This window comes from Theobroma cacao, chromosome 8, assembly GCF_053813885.1.
Source record: "Theobroma cacao isolate CCN51 chromosome 8, ASM5381388v1, whole genome shotgun sequence".
Taxonomy (NCBI): domain Eukaryota; kingdom Viridiplantae; phylum Streptophyta; class Magnoliopsida; order Malvales; family Malvaceae; genus Theobroma; species Theobroma cacao.
The window spans coordinates 9,016,383-9,037,122 of record NC_142646.1 but is presented as its reverse complement, the minus strand read 5'-3'; the positions used below and the strand labels follow the sequence as shown (position 1 = coordinate 9,037,122).

At 37.1% G+C, this 20,740-nt stretch overlaps 2 protein-coding genes across 2 annotated transcripts; both read left to right on the top strand.

Moving 5' to 3' along the window:
- Positions 1–14,445: 14,445 nt before the first annotated feature.
- Positions 14,446–18,028, top strand: LOC18592537 (protein trichome berefringence-like 7). Its single transcript, XM_007019332.3, has 3 exons — positions 14,446–15,711; positions 16,236–16,394; positions 17,450–18,028. Exons 1-3 carry the CDS (start codon positions 14,894–14,896, stop codon positions 17,742–17,744), a joined length of 1,272 nt encoding a protein of 423 aa, XP_007019394.1. The 5' UTR covers positions 14,446–14,893; the 3' UTR covers positions 17,745–18,028.
- Positions 18,029–19,188: 1,160 nt separating this feature from the next.
- LOC18592536 (protein TRACHEARY ELEMENT DIFFERENTIATION-RELATED 6-like) lies at positions 19,189–19,986 on the top strand. Its single transcript, XM_018125619.2, has one exon. It carries the CDS (start codon positions 19,235–19,237, stop codon positions 19,769–19,771), a length of 537 nt encoding a protein of 178 aa, XP_017981108.2. The 5' UTR covers positions 19,189–19,234; the 3' UTR covers positions 19,772–19,986.
- Positions 19,987–20,740: the final 754 nt, after the last annotated feature.

The following is a 20,740-nucleotide window of genomic DNA, read 5'->3' as shown; positions in this document are numbered from 1 at the left end:
AAACGGTATCGTTTGATCTCTAAACCTAAGTATAAAAGCCCTCTTTCTTCCTATTCTCTTCATTTCCTCTCATTTTCTTTCTATAGTGGAAGACACACTCTCTTTTCTAAAAATCCTACCTTTTTCTTGCAAACCCTAAACCTAACCTTTAAGCTCTTCCTCTTCGCTCCCCCAAGCGGCGGCTCCGCCCTAGTTCATCTACAACTCGAAACTAAGCCTCCCACTTTTCAAAAATTTCACAAAAGAGAGAAAGAACAAAAAGAAAAAGAAAAAAAATCCCCCCGACTTCTCTTAAATTCCGATACCTAAGGTTTTTTTTTTTTGGTTTTTTATTGTGGTTTTGACTGTTAGGTTTTATAGGGTATTTTTTTGGTCTTTTGATTGTGGTTTTCAAAAAGAAATCATTTTTTCATTTTAGGGTTTTTCCATTCTTTTTTTTTTTTAAATTTAGAGAGGGTGCAGTTATAAATCTGCCCTTAGATGTTGGGGATACAGCCACCTGGGCACCTCCAACATCGGAAGGCCATCATCAGATGCAAAAAATTGCATCTGACGCTGTTAATGCGTTCCTGCCAGGTTGTAAACGCACCCTGTTGAGCTGTTTCCTTCTTTTTTTTTTTATCTTTTGCCTTTTTGTTTTGCTTATTTTATTTTATTTATTTGTTGTTCTTCTAATTTCTAGAATGTTCTTAATTTTAATTAGCCCCATTTACTTTTATTAATCTTAATCTTGTTTAGGTGGTTTAATCTTTTTTTTTTTATCAAATTGTTCCTACCGAGCTTGTTTGTCCAAACATTGGGCTTGATTGTTAAACCCAATAACAAGTTTCCATTACCAGGCCCAATTTAAAGGGGAAATTTTTTTTTTGGCCCTTAAAAGCAAAGTGTTTTTGAAAATAACCTTCCAAATAAATTTAACTATTTTTAGCCACCAAAAGAGATTTTGGGACAAAAATGCCCTTAATGAGACATTTTCGGTGACGTGCACTCTCAAACAGGCAAAAAATTAGAAAATAAATATGCGAAGAATTTTCGAACATCTAACTTTGTGCAAAACATCTAATTTTTTCTCCAGAAGCTTCTGCAAAATAAAATAATGGTTTTTTAGATATTTCGAACATGTCATTCAGATAATACGAATGGTGATATTAAATCGAACGAGGAACCAATCGTGATGAATCAAAAGCTTCGAGAATGATGTGAAAGCAGAAATCCCTGATACGGTGGTGAATCGAAAGGAGAAAGATGTGAATCTGAGGCAGAAAATGGTCGTGCTACAACAGGCTATATGGTTTGTGTGACGACAGGGTTTTAGAGTTTGTGAAACGGAATGGTGGGAATGTGTGATACGACATGGTGGGAATGTGTGACACGTCATGGTAAGAATATGTGAGACGGGTGTGACACGGCAGGGTTTAGAGTGTGTGACACGTCAGGGTGCTAATGTGTGAGACGACACGGTGAGAATGTGACAAGGGTGTGACACAGCAGGGTTTAGAGTTTGTGACACGCCATGGTCAAACGTGTGACAAGAGAGGGTTATAATGTGTGAAACGGCACAGTGATAATGTGTGACACGAGTGTGACATGGTAGGATTTAGAGTGTGTGACACGTCATGGTCAGACGTGTGACAGGAGAGGGTTATAATGTGTGAAACGGCACAGTGACAATGTGTGACACGGCAGGGTTTAGAGTGTGTGACATGCCATGGTTAGATGTGTGACAGGAGAAGGTTATAATGTGTGAAACGGCACAGTGATAATGTTTGACACGGTTGTGACATGGTAGGGTTTAGAGTGTGTGACACGTCATGGAGGGAATCTGTGACACAGCAGGGTGATAATGTGTGAGACGACACGGTGAGAATATATGGGACGAGTGTGACACGACAGGGTTTAGAGTGTGGCACACGCCATGGTCAGAAAGTGTGACATGCCATGGTGTGAAAGAAGGCGGGCAAATGACGAGAAAGGTGTTTAGGCTTCCTCTGAACGAATGAAATGAATATAAAAGGCCATTTCGTTTTAATTAAATATTTTTCTAAAATCGTAAATGTTTGTGTGAAGGAAGTAAGAGAGTTTCATTCATTCTTCATTCCGAAAGGTAGCAGAGAGTTCAGCTTTGTTCTTTGCAAGCTTAACTACATCACAACAACAATGTTGGTTACCAGTGAAGAGGTCAGTCACTCTAAAATTAATCTTTCTTCTGTTCATTGATTTTTTGCTAGGTTGGTTGACTTAAACTGTTGATTTTTTATTGGTTTGCTGGGTTGTTTGGTGTTTTTTTGCAATTGTTATGCTTTGCTTAAACTATTTTCCTCTTGGTTTTATGGTCGTACCAAAATGTTGAAGGGGGTCTGCATCTGCATATGGCGCATTGTGGGTTAATTGGTTTTTTGAGTTTTTAGCGTGTCATGGCTGTTCCTAGCATTTTGTGGGTTAACTGATTTTTTGGGTTTTTAGCGTGTCACGGCTGTTCCTGGCATGTCATGAGTTAACTGGATTTATAGGTTTTTGGCATGTCACGGCTGTTTCTGGTGTGTTGTGGGTTAACTGGTCACATGGGTTTTTGACGTGTCACGATATTTAACTTGATATGCATGGCGTGTAACAACATTTATTTCTTTTTTCAGTATACCTTGTTTCCACATTATGGGTTAACTGACTCGTGCATGTGTGCCATGTTTTGCAGGTGTAGTCCAGTCAGTATGAGGATCTTGATGGTTTGCTTCTTGTCCCGAGGGAGAAGTAGGCGTTCAATGTCTGTATCAACACCCACTGTAAGTGGTCGTAGTTGCATTACATCAACAGGGCTTTCCAAGAGAAAAGGGAGTACGATGTAGTGAATCGTACATGTTTCAGAATGCTGCTAAACGTATATCCACAAGGCTACTTTAGCGTTGGTCTTTTGCATAATATCATGATTCGTCGAATCAATGAGAGAAAGGGAATGGAGCACAAGCTATGGTTTGCCATTGGCAAGACCAAAGGGTAGATATCAAAGCAGGAGTTCTGCCTTGTCACCAGACTAAAGTTTGGTCCAATGCCCTATGTGTTCATACAACCATACGAGGTTGTTGCGGATGGAATTCATGACAGATACTAGAGGGGGCAGCAGAGCATTAAGCCGTAGGAGTTGCTTGATACTTTTCACGAAGGTAACTTTCAGTGACTAGGTGACGCGACCAAGATGTCACTTGTCTTGATCGCGAATAACATTTTATTTGGTCAAGACTACCGTAGACGGGTGATGCCTTGGCTATTGTCATTGGTGGAGGACATCGACGCTTGGAATGCCTTCCCATGGGGTCACTATGTTTGGAAGCTGATCGAGGACTACCTTTTGAAGGGGTTCGAAGTGCCTGACTCAAACTCGAAGAAGGCTACTCTTCTACGGTACAACATTTACGGATTCCCATGGGTGATACAGGTACTGTCACTAAACATTTATCCGTTTCGTTTTGACATAAAAATTTATGGTTACGCTCGTTTATCATATATGATTCGATAATGTTACATTTGACTTGCAGTTCTGGGTAATGGAGGTAATTCTAGCCTTTCAAAAAATAGCTGCCTTCTTTGCTCTGAAGGACGTTTACCCACATATGTGGAGATGGTAATGCAATCAGAAGCCGAAAGACTTCTACAAAACAATTGAGAAGTTCATTTGAGCTGGTGAGTGAACAACTAATAATTTCTGCTGTGCATTTGTATAATAATTTTATTTGGTTGAATTTAATCACAATCCTGATTTTGCAGTTGTGGGCAATCAAGACCTTGGAGCCCACCCCAAATGAGGCAAACTAGGAGTATTATGTGGACATTGATGTCCCGTTATCTGAGGGCCACCAGTGCGTGCCAATAGGGCACTTGGAGGATTGGCCAGACTAAGGCTTAGGTGCTCAAAAAAAAATGAGAAAATTAAAAGAGAATAGAGCCACTAGTGGCATCAAGCGGATGCGCACTGTCGCTGCTTTAGTGGATGAGCTGTCGGCCCCTGAGTTGATGGAGGAAGGGGACGAGCATGGCAATGGCAGTGAATAGCTAGTCATGACGGTTGTAATAATTTGTGTTTAACAATTTCATATGTGATTATCGATTAACATATCTGTGTTTGTAGTTGGACCATGCGACAATAGCTCTTCAACCATTGACAGGTTCTCTTCAGACGCAGACTGATAACGAGCTGTCGGTAAGATCAATTGTAACGTTTTATGTTCAACATTTTTGCATATGTTTATCGAGCAACACAGTAATTTCTGTGATTATAGTTGAGAGAGGCGACAGCAGCTTCTCAACCACCGACTGATCCTCCTCAGATGCAGACTGCTAACGAGCTATCGGTAAAATCGGTTGTAACATTTTGTGTTCAACATTTTTGCATATGTTTATGGAGTAACACAGTAATTTCTGTGATTACAGTTGAGGGAGGCGACGGTAGCTCCTCAACCACTAACCGGTCCTGCTCAAACGCACAGTGGTAACAAGCCGTTGGTATGGATTTTAAAGTTGTAACGGTTAATGTTCAAGAATTCCTTATATGATTGTTGAATAACACAGTAATATATGTTATTACAGTTGACCCATTCAACAAGAGTCAATGTTGGAGTAGTCACGAAACGTCAGTTGCGACGGATCATACACCGGCATAAAAAAGACATGTCAGAGCTAAAGGTTTCGATTCAATCATTGACTCTGGCCATGCAAATGTTTGAGGACCGTGTAATTACTCGTATTCTAAAGGGCATGAAATCACAAGTACAATTCTATCTTCGCTTATATAGTTGTCGTTTATGTTTTGTAGGTGTAGTTGTATTTTTTGTTCTCGGTTTATGGTTTATGGTATTTTATGAGCTAAAGGATTTTCCCATTTGTCTCGTTCTGTAGGGCGATCCTTCATCTCACAATATTGGTGAGGATGACGTTGATGCTGATGATGGGCAGCATGATGAAGCTACTATTCACTTTCACGATGATGTTCTTGGCCATGACGGAGATGATGTTGTGGCAGCGGATGTGACCCTTCAATCAGATGATGCTAAAGGAGTCCATGTTCCTCAGGCTGATTCGGTTATTGATGCATTTGTCGGAGGGGAAGGAGACCTTCATTCGCTCGTGGCTAAAGGAGTTCATATTTCTGAGGATGATTCGGTTATTGATGCATTTACTGGAGGGGAAAGGGACCTTCAGTCGCTCGTGGTTGAAGGACAACATCTTCTTGAGTCCTATGCAGTAGTCGAAGCAGCAGAAGGAGGGGATGGGAACCTTGCATTAGTTCAAGCTGAAAGGGACCATATTCTTCAAAGCACTCCTGAAGCCAGCGGGACACGGTTATTATCAGCAGAGTCTGATGTCCTTCATTGTGCAGCACTAATTTTAGACCCAACTGAGCAAGCATGGTCAAACTAGCGAGCAAATACATTTTAAGCCTATACGTCAACCCCTCAATGAGTCGTCGGGAAATGAAGGACGCATTGGTGGAAGCATACGAAGCTTTCAAGAAAGACGAGTGTGCGAGGTAAGCTCATAAATAACATTGAAAATATTATTTTTTAATGAAACATTAATCCACAAGGCTTTTGAAATTCATTCTATTACATATGCAGGCGTGATGTTAGGATCTTAGGGGATCAAGGGGCTGAATTTTTCAAAACATTAGAGGATCCCAAAGAAGAAATGAGTTGTGAACATATAGACGCATGCCTCAGCGTACTCTGTAAGCGGATGACAGGGCCGAAGTCGAAGCTGTACACTACCCATGCATGTATAGTTGACACGATATTCTTTGTAAGTTTATCTGAAAATTTTTCAATTATGAAAATACTCAATTTTGATTGAATTAAGTGTAAGCTAATGTATACATGCTTCACAGGACACCATCCATATGCTACATTCCTCATTTCCAATTGAAAATGCCCGGTTCAAGATGGAAATTTCGGATGAGTTGCGGGGGTACGTGGAGGGTGAGAGGCCGACATATGGCAAAAAATGAGAAGATGTCGATTTCATCCTCGCACCTTGTAATGTGGGCGGGCATTGGGTGGTAGTGAAAATTGACTTGGTGAGGTGGACGATCAAGATGGTGGACTCCGTAAGCACTTCGGATGCTAAGGAAAACGGAGTGCGTGCCGCTCAAATGGCACCCCTTACGACTATTATGCCAATTATTTGCCACCAAATCAATTATTTCAACAAAACACATCAGAAGACACGAGATTTGACGTCGATGCCATTGGATATCCATTTGCCAAAAGCTAAAGTGTATCGGCAAAACGATAGTGTCAACTGCGGTATGTTCATGATAGGGTACATTGACGATATTTTACAATCGAAAAATATCAGAGTTAAGCATAATATGATTGCAAATATGAGTCGCCAATACGCACTAGAAATTTTTTCCAACAATTGTGAGAGCGAACCCTGAACATATAGGCCCTTGTATGTACATCATTTTTTTGTATATACAATTAATTTTATTAATTTTAATATTCGTACATTTTATACATTACTTTCCCATTACTTCTTTATCAATTAAACATAAAATCAAGTTGAAAAGTGAAAAGGTAAAAATAGAGAGATAAACTTCATATTGAAAAAATCCAAAAAATCGAAAAGCTAAAATTTCCTTAATTTTATTAATTTTGTGCCATGTTAGCCACAAGACTACAACAATTTGGCTTGCCACGCCAAGTCTGCATGCACTCAACGTGTCACCATAATTGGCCCTTGTCGTGTCACCCACCAAGACTAGAAGAAGTCAGCGTGTCACGCCATAAGTCTGAATTAACTTATCTTGTCACACCAAGTTTGCATGCACTCAACATGTCACCATAATTGGCCCTTACCGTGTCACTTGCCAAGACTAGAAGAAGTCAACGTATCACGTCATAAGTCTGAATTAACTCAGCGTGTCACATCAAGTCTGCATGCACTTAGTGTGTCACCACAATTGGCCCCTGCTGTGTAACCCTATAAGATTGCAACAAGTCAGCGTGTCACGCCATAAGTCTAAATTAACTCAACGTGTCACGCCAAGTCTGCATGCATTCAACGTGTCACCATAATTGGCCCCTGCAATGTCACCCCACAAGACTGTAATAAGTCAGCGTGTCACGCCATAAGTCTATATTAACTCAGCATGTGACGTCAAGTCTGCATGCACTCAACGTAGCATCCACTCACAAAGTTATTCAACATAATATAACTTAAATGAAGAAAATAACTTAAGAAAATATGTGCTCAATGAAAATAAAAATTCCTATAAATTTTATTAAAATAAAAAAAAGATCCCCTCGAAAATACAAGTAGATGATACAAAAAAAAAATGAACCGTAGTTCATTTCTTCCTAAGTTCATTTACTTTGAACTCTATCTCCGCGAGAATCTTTTTGTTGCTCAGGATGGCAGCCTCTAGGTCAAAAGTCCTTTGCATCAGGTTGTCGATGAGGGCGTGCATCTTCTGCTGGAATATCTGTAACTGCTCCCTCAAAGGCACCTCCTCCTCTTCGAAGGCTGCCTCTTCCCCGTTCTCGACTCTTGCATCTTTGGAGGTCATTTTTCAATTATCTGAGATTGATTAAGATAATTGAATTTGATTCAAATGGTTAATGGTTCTCTTTATTTATAGGCATGAATGCTAACTCTTCGTTTTCTATACTCATATAAGTGCAATGAAGAGGGGCTGAATTGGTTATTAAGTACTTGTTCGACCTGCCCTTTCATCTTATCTACCTCTTAAAAGCAAAAGTCAGGCCAAACATCATTTTTCAAGAAATTCTTAATAAAAAGCAGCTAAAAAGTTTTCTCTCTTTCTCACTAATCAAAAAAGATTTTAATGTTACCTCTTTTCTCTTTTCCAAGAAATTCGTTATCATTTCCTTTTTTTTTTTTTTATTTAAGCATCATGGTAGATCAACCAAAATCTAATACTATTGCTACTATACAAGTATGAAATTATACATAAACTTCAAGAATTACATTAGAGCTTATTAGGTTATTGAAGACCATAAATCTTATTAAATTTATAAATAAAAACTTTACTCTATTTTATTAATATATTTTTTAAATTAAAAATATAAATTCATGACATATAAATTATAAAAATATAAATAAAAGTGATTAGTCAATGAGATTTTCGAAACTCTACTTATTTTCACTTTTAAAATAGACATATATTTGGCAAGGTTTGAAAAAGAAAATTGAACTTCGAGAATTTTTAATATTGAATATGGATAAGCATCTGAGAGCCGGAATCACTCAAATAACAATTAAAATATTAGCTTATATTATTTTTCTTATAACAGGTGTTACTTTTTTAAAACTTTCCTTAAATTTCTAAAATAAAATAAAATTGACACTTGAGGTGGGTGAAGTGAATAACAAGCAAGAAGAAAAACAGAGGCAGAGAGTATTGGCGAAATTTAATTACTCATGAAATAGAAAGGAATTTCATTGTAAGAACATAAATGGTTAAATCAAATGAAATAGAAAAGAATTAAATCAAATCATTAATTGTTTAATACGAGTTGTAATAAAATGTGACAAATGGGGTAACAGTATAGAGACTTCGCAAGTCTATCCAGTATTCAAAACTACGGACAAAATGAAACGAATACTCAAATAATATATCTATAAAATTAAAATAAAGACTCATCTACAAGAGGAAACTAACAAACACTAAAAAATATGAATGAATGTAAGATATTGCAAGAGGAAATTGTGAGAAAGGTATTGCACATGGGTTACATATTTAGTTAGGTGGACAAGCTATCTTCATCCACAACACACCCTACATCTTCAGACATTGTCCTTTGTATTAGACATTGTTGCGTATGTGACTGGTTTGTCTGCAACTTGAACATGCTTTGGGTCAACGCACTCTTGGAGGGGCCGATTGACTTGGAGATGGTGCCGAATTTGTGGATGAAACTGCAAATGGGGATGAGCAATTTTGTCTGTTATGCCCGTACCTCTTGCATTGCGAACATCTCCGTGCTCAACTTCCTTCACCAGTTGATGGAATCCTTCTCCTCTTAGGTTTTCCCGCTTGGCCTTTCCAAGGTGGTGGCAAGATGACAATTTGTTTCACATGAGGGGGGATATCTCACTCACTAGGATGCCCTACCGGCCTAATGGATCCTGAATAACCCTCCACCAAAACAGTTGTCTTGTAGTAGTTAGCGGGCTACACATTTGCATTTACTGAAAAATACAATAAACTTAATCTTCAAGCACAATGTAAATGCTATGTCAATTACGGTTCAAATAAGAAATAAAGATATTCTGACCTTATTGTTGAAATGGCATGGCTGCATGGTAATAAATCTGTTTGGAACTCACAACATGAACATGTCTTCCTGGTCAGGTTTACAAGTCCATCTATCTTCCCGTCTCTAACTTCGAACTCCACTCGATTGATAGGCTTAACTATAAAGCGATGTGCATCATTGAACCGTTTGCTCAACTGCCTGGCAACCCAAGGGTTGAGTGGCGTGGTCACCTTGACGACCTCCTCGTGTTGGTCATGGAACCAACGCTGGAACATGTCTATGATGAACTCAATCAAAACAGTGATTGGCATTTGTCTTGCATGCTTCAAGCATGAGTTAACATATTCCGCTATGTTGGATGTCATCATTTAGTATCGCCTTGCCGATGAACATGCACGTGCCCATCTCTTAGGCCCTATTCTCGTAAGGTCAACGTGGGCTTTCGCGTGAATATGCTTGAGCTGGTTCATATGTTTGTTTAAATAGAAAACCTTATAGCAATCTCGAGTAAAGGTGAAAATCATACAAACATCGTCACGCTTGAATTTGTTTTTAAAGTTTTTTTTCAAGTGGTAACCGCATAAACCATGCTGCGCTTCTGGGTATGCATTTTGGATTGCTTTCTTAATGCCGAGATGCTAATCAGAAATGAACATAGTGTTTTCAAGACAACCAACCACATCACGCAACTTGCTAAGAAACCACATCCACGAGTCTTCGTCCTTAACATGGTCGATGCTAAACATAACTGGATATACGCACTCGTTTGCATCTTTGCATACAGCGACAGATAGAACACCCTTGAGCCTGCCTTTCAGATGTGTTGCATCAATTGCAACCGTAGGACGCATTACATCCCTAAACCCCTGAATACAAGCCCTGTATGACCAGAAACAATATTTGAATCTTTTTGCCTCATCAGAAGCCACTACAGTCACTATGCCAGGATTTTCTTGTTCCAACATATAAAAATACGAGAGTAGTAGTTGAAATGACTCCTTTGGTGGACCGAAAACAAGCCTCTCCGCATACTCCTTCACTTGCCAAACCTTACCAGACAAGCATTGCAATCCCCACTAAACCCTCATCTCACAAATTATGTCCTTAGGTCTCAATGCCACTCAATTAGCCCGAAACTTGTGTGACATAAGTTCACCAATTATCTTCGCACTCGTAGTTGGAAATCGCCCTTGAAAACCATCAACAGTACAGGTGTGTATTTTGTGTAATGTCTGAACTTGCCAATATTCTCCTCTGTCAGGTAACTTCGTTGCAAACGCATTGAACTTACATGCCTTGTCCTTGCAACCAACCTCATAACGACCTTTACATGACCTTTTTACTCTTATCACAAACTTCTCTTTTATAACCAACATGTTCAAAGCTCGTTTCAACTCGACCTTCGACGAAAATATTCTTCTTTTGTATAAGCGATCATCGGCACATGTTGACTCCTCAGTGGTAATTGTTTGGAAGGAGAACCTTTCTGCACTTGCAATTATCCACATACAAGATATCCCTGCATTTCCCTTTTCCTGATCATTGTCTCGAGCAATGTATCTAGGGAATGAATCCCATTCTCACTAGCGATGGGGTTATTGTATATGGGGTTATCACACTGAACATCTCCTACATCAACACCTCCAACAAGTTCCGTTTTGCCTTCAACATTATTGCAAATTGGAATGTCACTGTCATAAAGGTAGTCATCATCTGAACTATCATCTTGCCATTGTTCAAGCCCATCATTTGAAGTGTCATCAAATTTATCTTCACCGACAGCGAACAAATCCCCATTTCCCTCATCAAATGCAGTATTATCCTCTAGCGTCGCAGTGTCACCCTCCAACCTCACATTGTTGTCCTCAAGTGTCGTATTCTCATTTGACAATGGCATTACACACTCTAAAGTTTCACCCGATCATTGCATTGGTTTGACAGAAGCAAGTAATTGGTTTGATGCACATCCTGATCGGAATTGTGCAGCCAACTGTTCTATGAATGTTGTCTCTCTACCAGGCTGTACAAACTCTTGTGCATATCTTTATTTGCCATTGTTGTGGGTTACGGACCGAATGCTGTGGTATATGTGAAGCATTGTAAATCTCATTTTGATTGAGCTGATTACCATGTTGTCCAACTTCTTCATGTGACATAACATTTGTTTGGCGTCCCTTAATGCTAACATACATAGCCGAAACATTCCTCTATTCTAGCAGAATTAATGCAACATCTTCATCGTCCTTGATAATTGGTCGTGATAGCTCTCCGGGTGTACTGATCAATGCATGTAACTCAATCTCGTCAATTTCTGAGTTTAGCCCAACAACATCTTCAACCAGCTTCATCAAGCCTGCAAACGACAAATCATTCCTAACCCCCCGCATTCGTGACTCACCACCCTTGTAAATGCCATCCACCCACTGACCACCGTGTCTTATCACAAATCGCACAATTGGAACACTACTGAAATTTTAAAAAAAAAATTTGTCAATCATTTTACACAATACATGCCATGATCAAAATTTGTCAGTCATGTTGTTACATGCCATGTATATAACGTAAAATGTTGTAACACACCATGCATATAACGTAAAATGTAGTAACACGCCATGCATATAACATAAAATGTTGTAACACGCTATGCATATAGCGTAAAATGTGGTAACACACCATGCATATAAAATAAAATGTGGTAACATGCCATGCATTTCCATGCATATAACATAAAATGTGGTAACACGCCATGCATATAACGTAAAATATTGTTACACGCCATGCATATAACATAAAATGTTGTAACACGTCATGCATATAACGTAAAATGTCGTAACACGCCATGAATATAGCATAAAATGTGGTAACACGCCATGCATATAACGTAAAATGTCGTAACACGCCATGCATATAACGTAAAATGTCGTAACACGCAATGCATATAACATAAAATGTGGCAACACACTATACATATAACCAATGTCGTGACACGTTAAAATAACGCTAACACATGTTATAGATGCATGGCATGTAACAACTCTGGGCAATATTTCTAATCCATCTTCTAATTTACACCAAATGTTTCAAAAATTTAAGTGTGTTGCAGTAATAAACCCAATAACAGGTACCTTGATGTCATTTCTGCTATAGGGTCTATTAATCTACGACAATATGGCTAGATGTCGAGAGATAGACCACAACCCGATGGATGATGCTTAACAAAGAGTTGACAGAGCTCATACAGTTAAGAGATCTGAGAAAGCTAAGGACGATGGTGCTCAACAGAGACTTGCCAGAGTTGAGACAGTTCAAAGAGTTGAGAGAGAAAGATGATCGAGCTCAAACAGCTGAGCATTTATTTTTATTTTTTTCTATTTTCTTTCTTGCGAGAGGGAGATAGCTCAAATAGTTGAGCATTTATTTGAAACGATGTTTTTAAGGGCATTTTGGTCTACTCATGCTTCTTTTTGGCTAGAAACAGATAACTTTATATGGGTGGTTATTCTAAAATCACCTTATCACGAGGTCCGTTTCTCATAATTTTCTCCAATTTAAATGATCACTAAAATAAAGGATGTAAAAACAAAAATAGGCAATAAGGTAAAATAAAATATGAAATAAAGGAACATATAATAATAATAATAATAATAATAATAATAATAATAATAAAAATAAATAGTGTCTATAGTCCCATGTGTGATATTACATAACATGAACTGAAGATTACAAATTTGTGAGTCATCTGGTTGAGAGAAACGCGTTTTCAATATCTCCCATATCTGTCGAGCAAAATTCATATCAAAGACTGTTGATGCAATTTCTAGTGAGAGGGACTCAAGCAGCCAAGCCAAGATCAAGTTATTACACTTGCTCCAATAACCAAACATGTCATTCATCGGTTTGGGTTTCCCAATTGATTCATTCACAAAACCAGTCTTATTACAAATGGCCAACACAAGTAGAAACGAACAGCTCCAAGATGCATAGTTTGCAGAAGTCAACTTCGGATTTATAACAATAGAATCGTGATTATTAGATTGGTGAATGAAATATGGTGAGTGAGGGTCCTCAATTAGAGAAATGGAGGTTTTTGATGAAGAAATAATCATTCAGGATATCAATTAAAGAGATAAAGCAAAGACAATAGCAAGATTCGGCTGTGTTGCAACAAAGAGAAAAAAAAATTCAGAAATAGGGAAGCAAAAGGAATTTCACAATTCTCCTATTAAACTGAAAATTGCTGGCGATAATCACTGGTAATGTGTCGAATATGAATTGAAATTTAAGCCATTGGCTTTGATACCATATTAACTTTCTCAAATCAAGAATTTGTAAGGAAGAGAGAAAGAGATATCTAATCAATAGAAGAACGTTAAAACTAATTCTTCATTCTGTTTAAGAAAAAAAAAAATTCACAACTGTTTAGTATTTATATATATGGTTAACCATTGTACTGCATTAACTATACTTAAGTAACTAACCATAGTTTAGATAACTGAAATATAAATTATTGAGCACGTGCTCCTCTTGCATGCTTCTCACGTGTATGCATTTTCATTCTTCTTTCTTAACAAGAAGAAGGTATATTTGATTATTTGGATTGGTTTTTTATGTCTAGAATTTGCAATTGAATCAATAAAAAAATCAGTCATTAATAATAATATATAGTAAAAATATATATAAATAAAATATTCATCAAAAACATATTTTATAAATAAAAAATTATTAATATTTTAAAAATATAAAAAGAATTTACTTTCATTCCAACTAAAATAACCAGCCTAATCAATTAAGATAACTAATTTCGATTACCTTCTATTTTCTATTATAATTTAATTGACTTTGATAATTTTTTTATAAAAATTTTAATTAATTCAATTGTTGAAATTAATGATCAAGTATTCGCCTTACAAATTTGATTCTCAAATTATACAAAAAAAAAAAAAAGAATTGTAAAATTTGCAAAGTTGGTTTTCAAAAATTTTCTTCTAGACATATTTTAAAAGATTTTAGCATATATAAAATAATTTATCAATAGAATATTATTAAAATATATTTAATATTTACATATGTAAGAAATACTCTCAATCTACAAGGATAAAGGTTTTTTAATTAATTATAAAAAGAAAATCATTTAAACAAACTCACCAATTTGGATGCAGACACGTCATCCCATTCTGTGGAGGACGAGCTCATCTGATTCTTGCCGTCTCACCGACAACTAGTGTCATTTGCGTTTGAACGACCCTCACCTTCGTGCTCTTTACTCCTTTGCCGTGTTTTAGTTCTTACATCATGCTCATAACTATCAACTGAAGTCCCCAAAATATCCTCACCTTCCTTCTTTATTTCATTATTCTCAACTACCTTGCTTGCTACTCCTGCAACCCAAAAGCTTTGAGCTCCCTGCCATGCCCAGGTGAGTTGAAGAAGCATCTGTAAAGGTCGGTATAAAAAAGGTTTTTGTCTTATGTTATTTGCTTGAGAAAATGTGGGATCTTGGACAATTGCATGGTTTATGTTATGATGCTGATAACTTGGGTTAGCTTTACTTTGATTGTTCATCTCAGAAGAAAGTTGGAAGGTTTTTTCGGTCAAGAGTCTACATTTTGGTATAGATAGTTAAGATGGTGGGTAGTTTTGAGGTTGAACAGTATTCATTAAGCAAGTTGAGGCAATTTCATGAAAGGTTTTTGAGTTATAGCAACAAAATTGTAAAGGGTCATTGTAAGCTTTGGGTTTCTGAATCGATCAGTGCCCTTGTTGTTATTGGTTTATTTTTATCATTCCTTTTAGCAACGGTATGCACATATTTTTATGTCTTTCCAAGATATCAGCCTGCGGCGGTTCGTACTTATAGAGTTCATGAGTCTAGTAATTCAGTTGGCAAATGCAATGTTTTTGAAGGGAAATGGATCCCTGATGAAAGTTACCCTTTATATAATGCTTCACAATGTCCTTTTGCTGAACCTGGGTTTAATTGCCTGGCTAATGGGAGAAGAGATAGAGGTTATCAGAAATGGAGATGGAAGCCTAAGAATTGTGACATTCCAAAATTTAATGTGCAGGAGATTCTTGGAAAGCTTCGTGGGAAACGGATTGTTTTTGTTGGTGATTCATTGAGCAGAACACAGTGGGAGTCTATGATATGTTTGCTTGTGACTGGTGTGGAGGATAAGAGGAATGTCTATGAAATTAATGGAAATAAGATCACCAAAAGGATTAGGTTTTTAGGGGTGTGGTTCAGCTCATTTAATATACGTGTAGACTTTTACCGATCAGTTTTCCTAGTTCAGCCTGGTCCAGCACCAAGGCGTGCACCCAAGAGGGTTAAATCAACAGTCAGACTTGACAAGCTGGATGATATTAGCAAAGAGTGGATAGATTCTGATTTCCTGATATTTAACTCAGGGCATTGGTGGACACCAACTAAGCTTTTTGATATGTAAGTTATATAGTTATATTCAACTGCTTACCAAATATTGTTGTCCTTGGGTGTCTTACTTAAAGAGTATTTTCCTTTTGGTTTGCATTTTTGTTTCATTTAGTTTTTTGAAATTTATACTTGCATCTATTTATGCTCTAAGCTCTATGAATCTTACTAACTAATGTGATGCATTGAAATTTGATTTCTGTTTCTATCTGAATCCTTGTTTTGGTATTATGATATTTGTTTAGTGGCAATGCATCAGAGATTGCAATTATAGATACATAATAAATTTACATTAATGTTATTTGTTGATTTGTGTTCTTTTCATCTATTTCTATGTTGACGAAATGTATGTGAACATAGTATTCCGCATGTGGAATTTAAATCTATTGTACAATCATGCCTCATTCTCTTGTTGCTGTTTTAATACATTGATAATGTATTCAGCTGCTTTGACTTTTGCTTTTAAGACTAAATTACAAATCCATATGCATAATTCGTTTTTATGTAGAAAGCTCCTAACAGCATTGTTGAGACAGGGGTTGCTATTTTCAGTCAGGTGGATCACTAAAGCTTGGAATGGGGATCACTTCTGCCTTCAGAAGTTCATTAAAAACATGGGCAGCTTGGGTTGAGACATCAATCAACAGAAACAGAACTAGGGTATTCTTCCGGACTTTTGAATCTTCCCATTGGATGTAAGTTATTCTACTTGCTACCAGTTTTTTATTATTAGCTTCATCAGTTTGTCTTGTTGTTAGAGTTGAGATCACTAGCAAGCAAGAATTCCATCTTAGCTAAACAAGATAATAATTGTTTTTGGGGTGCTAAGTTGGGGGATCCATAAAGACGTGAAAATTTTTGCTTAATTGACCACAAAACTTTGGTTTATGATAGTAGAGGACAATTTTCTAAGCAGGGAGTTGTTTGCTTGCTGGAATTATAAATGCAGCCTCTTTGTTCACTGATAACTGGGATATGTGGAATATCTGTGGCAATCTCAATTATAGTATTGTAGTGCTTCTCAATGATAACCTCAAGGATAGGTTAGAAAGGCTTTGGCTTTATAATGCTTGAGCATATAGCATTGTCATTCATTGATGGTAATTTAGAAGAGTGAGTTGAATGGGAAATTTGCAAGATTCTTGGGTGAAAAAGAAAAAGGAAGAGCGGAATGATATTGGCAAATTCTTTTGCCATTTGAAAAGGATATTTTTAATTTTGAAATAATTTCAATTTTTATTCTATTTTATTTTATTTTTGGATAAATAAAAAACTATTTTTTATCCGAAGAAAGCAGGAAAACTATGCTACTGAAGTACAAAAGAGAAGAAACCACTCACTAGATCAACTAAAACCAATCAACGAGCACCCCTTTTAACAATACCCCACTTATTAGTGTTATTTGAAGAATATACTATATTAACCACAGATAAGCGACTCTTGACATCAGCACTGATTAACTCCAGCAGACTTTCAGCAGTTTGACGATGGCTGCTATGCTTTCTCAAATTATTTTCCCTCCAGATAAATAGATGTAAGCTGCCCAGGTAACCTTTAGCATAACAGCAGCAAAACAAAGGAAAAAGCCTTCAGAATGTGCAATAGTCCAAGCAAACTCATCCTGCCAAATTCCAATTCCTAAGAAGCCTTTTATTTTCTTGTTTGTAATTCACAAGATCTTCTCTAGCTTTTTAAGCAGTTGGCCTCATTGCAGAACTCAACTAATAGTAATGTTTTGTGCCTGTATCAGTGGTCGAAACCGTAATTCCTGCAAGGTGACTCGACGCCCATGGTTGAAAACTAAAGGGAGGGACCGTAGCCGAATTTCTGACATTATAATTGACGTTGTGAAGAAAATGACAACTCCTGTAGCAGTGTTACATGTTACCCCCATGGGGGCATTTCGTAGTGATGCTCATGTGGGCACTTGGAGTGACAATCCATCGGTACCTGATTGTAGCCATTGGTGTCTACCCGGAGTACCTGATACTTGGAATGAAATTCTCCTATCAATGATGCTCTCAAAGAATGGACTAACGGCTTAGTGAACAGGAATTTACAATCCTTTCACTTGCTTTCCAGCATCAACGACATCCAACTGTGTACGTCATAAATTACAAACAAAAGTTCACCTTTTGAGTTAATTTTTCCTACCCCAGGGGTAGATTAAAAGGCAAACATGTAAATTTCAAATCAAGAAATTTTTTCTTTTCTGATGGGCCCCCATCCCCGCCCTGCCTTCATCCTCAATTCTTACTAAGTTGTGTAAGTATAGTCCCTGATTGGGAGAAAAGATCAATGAAAATTTCCATTTTGGTGGTCTTGAGCATGATAGCAAGATGCTAGTTGAATTCCATATATATCTCTTTTTGAGTCAAATTGGAAGCTTTAATGTTTTGGATATAATAATGCTTTAATGTTTTGGATATAATAATGCATATTTACTACATTACTACTCACTGAAGAAAGGGTGAGGGAGGAAAGAATATATAAACTGCAAGAACTCCATAAAATCGCTATATCATCTGCCTAACTTCTGAGCACCAGTATGCAGCAGGACCGGCCCTTGAAGATGGACTGTAGGTCCATATACTGGATTATGTCTTTCTTAGTTTTCTGGCTGAGATCAAGGGTCCGCTTCTGAATTGCATAGGGCGACTCTTCCCTCTAGCTAAGGAATGCCTTTCGTCTTGGTGTGTTCTTATAAACTGTGCATTGGTATCTATTTCCATTCTCGTAACCACTTTCATTGTGAACCGCCATGGCGACACACTGAGACATCACCTCCTATTTTACTTCCTTTTTCTCTTATTCTTTTAATATATGACATTTCTACTCAAAACTCTTAACTCGCTAATCACCTAAGTCCAAAGGGCAGAAACAACTGACCTCAAATTTACAACTTGCTGCAACATCACATGGATTGAATACAATATACGTAAACACAAGCAGTACTTTTTCCCCAATAAGTTAATTGGCTAGCAGGTTTTAACCGAGGCATCAACCTTGTTGATCAATTCGTTTCCTTCTTCATCAGGCAATCACCATTCGCTCAGATTCCGAAATATATGTTACCAGTTAGAAATATCACCTTCAGCAGATTGAATACTCCGAACGTTCAAGGAATTCTTGTTTTCCCAATATGTAAAGACAGAATGGCTTGCAGGTTTTTAACCTCTTCCACAGACTTGTTGGCCAATATAGTCTCTCTTTTGTATTTCATTTTCTTTCTTCACCAATCACCAGGCGGCCACCCTTCCTTCTGATTCCAAATATATCTTAAGAGTTTGGATTTCATATTACTTTCAGCACAAAAACAAGGGAGGTTTAAGAAGTGTTTTCCAATGCAAACAACCCCCACACCGGTCCGTCCTTTGTAAACTTAGAATGAGAGTCAAGTCACTCAAAACTTCATATGAATTCTAATGCCAGCAATATGCAACAACTCTCACTACAAATAGGCTCCCAATCTTACCATCTTCTGCACCAAAATTTAACCATCAATTTCTTATATAGTATATCTTCTGATATCACAATGGCCTCTCCTAATAACTTTAACTTCCCATATTTCCCTCCACCACCACTCCGGCCGTTCCAGCCACCTCCACCTCCTCATCATCCGATCACCCCACCGCCACCTCATATACACCCTCCACCTCCACCCCATTTACATCCACCACCAGCACCACTTCCTCCTGCACCATCACCAAGTAACCATACAGTTATAATCGTTGTGCTTATCTCATGTGGAGGCCTTTTCCTCCTCGCATTCCTCGCAGTCGCTCTCTTTTGTTTCCTCAAGAAGAAGAAGAAGAGAACAGTTCAAGAAACAGATATTGTTCACGTTGATGAACATCTGAAAGTGAAGGAGGCTATTGTCCCTGGTCCCCATGGACCCCATGCTGTGGTTCTTGAAATTGTGGATGATGTTCATATTGATGAAGAGATTGCAAAGACTGAGAAAATTGAACAAGGTTCGCACGTCCACTCTGCAGAGAAAAATGCTAAGGCCCTTCAGGCAGGAGGAGCTTCTTCAAGTTCTGATCACCACCAGCTGGAACATAAGGCCTAAACTTCTTCTGTTCATAAAAAATGTTATATTCATGTGCTAATATTTAACTCAATTTGGTGAAATATACATAAATACCAGAAAAGAAAATTGTGATGCAAGTGCAACTGCATGCTCAATTTCTTTGTTACTTTATTGAATTGTAATAAAAAGATGTTGCAACTGTTCGTCAATGTCTAATTGTTTCAATGATTTTTAATTCGGTAATTGAAATTCACTGACCACCACAGTTTAATTAAAGCAAAACTCAATGTTTGCCACACTTTGACTTTTTAATCAAGTCTCCTAAAATTTTGTTACATTAAATTTTAAATACTCAGAGTTATAAAATGCATTTTTCATGTTTCTTAATTAATCAAAATTAAAAAAATTTTGATAAAAAAAATCAAGTCGTAATATTATCGTTATGACTTGAGCTAGCTAGATTAAGTTAGAAATTTAGGGTATTTGAATTATATTTTACATCTATATAAGTATACAAGGCAAAATTATAAACATTCTTTTGCATATAAAAGTCTTAAGGGACAAGCATCATTCAAACCTTTTAATCCAAACAAAATATTAATAGTGTGTAAAAAATTCGTCATATAATTGAGAGATACATACTTATTATTAAGTTAAATGTTTTTGAATATCTCAACTATTAATTTAGGAAATGTTAAACATGATGACTTGTTTATCTGAATTTTTTGTTCATTTAAAGAGGAAAAAAGTGTCCTTAAAATAATTATAAGTTTAAATAAAAAACCTTAAACTTAATTAAGTTTATCATCTAAACTTATATCTTTTTATTACAATTAAATGAGCCTTCATACAATGATTACATCCAATTAATTAAGTTATTATGCAAATGGAAGCATTGACGTGTTAATTCCTTTCATCCATTAAGACAAAAATAACTCGTGGTATTGATAATATAGATTAAATTTTTTTCCACGTGGCCAAAAAGTAATGAAAGATAAACAAAAATTA

Coding starts and splice junctions, on each gene's coding strand:
- LOC18592536 (XM_018125619.2), top strand. CDS start 19,235: ATGGCCTCTCCTAATAACTTTAACTTCCCATATTTCCCTCCACCACCA.
- LOC18592537 (XM_007019332.3), top strand. CDS start 14,894: ATGGTGGGTAGTTTTGAGGTTGAACAGTATTCATTAAGCAAGTTGAGG. Junction 15,712..16,235: donor CCAACTAAGCTTTTTGATAT/GTAAGTTATATA, acceptor TTGTTGAGACAG/GGGTTGCTATTTTCAGTCAG. Junction 16,395..17,449: donor TTTGAATCTTCCCATTGGAT/GTAAGTTATTCT, acceptor TGCCTGTATCAG/TGGTCGAAACCGTAATTCCT.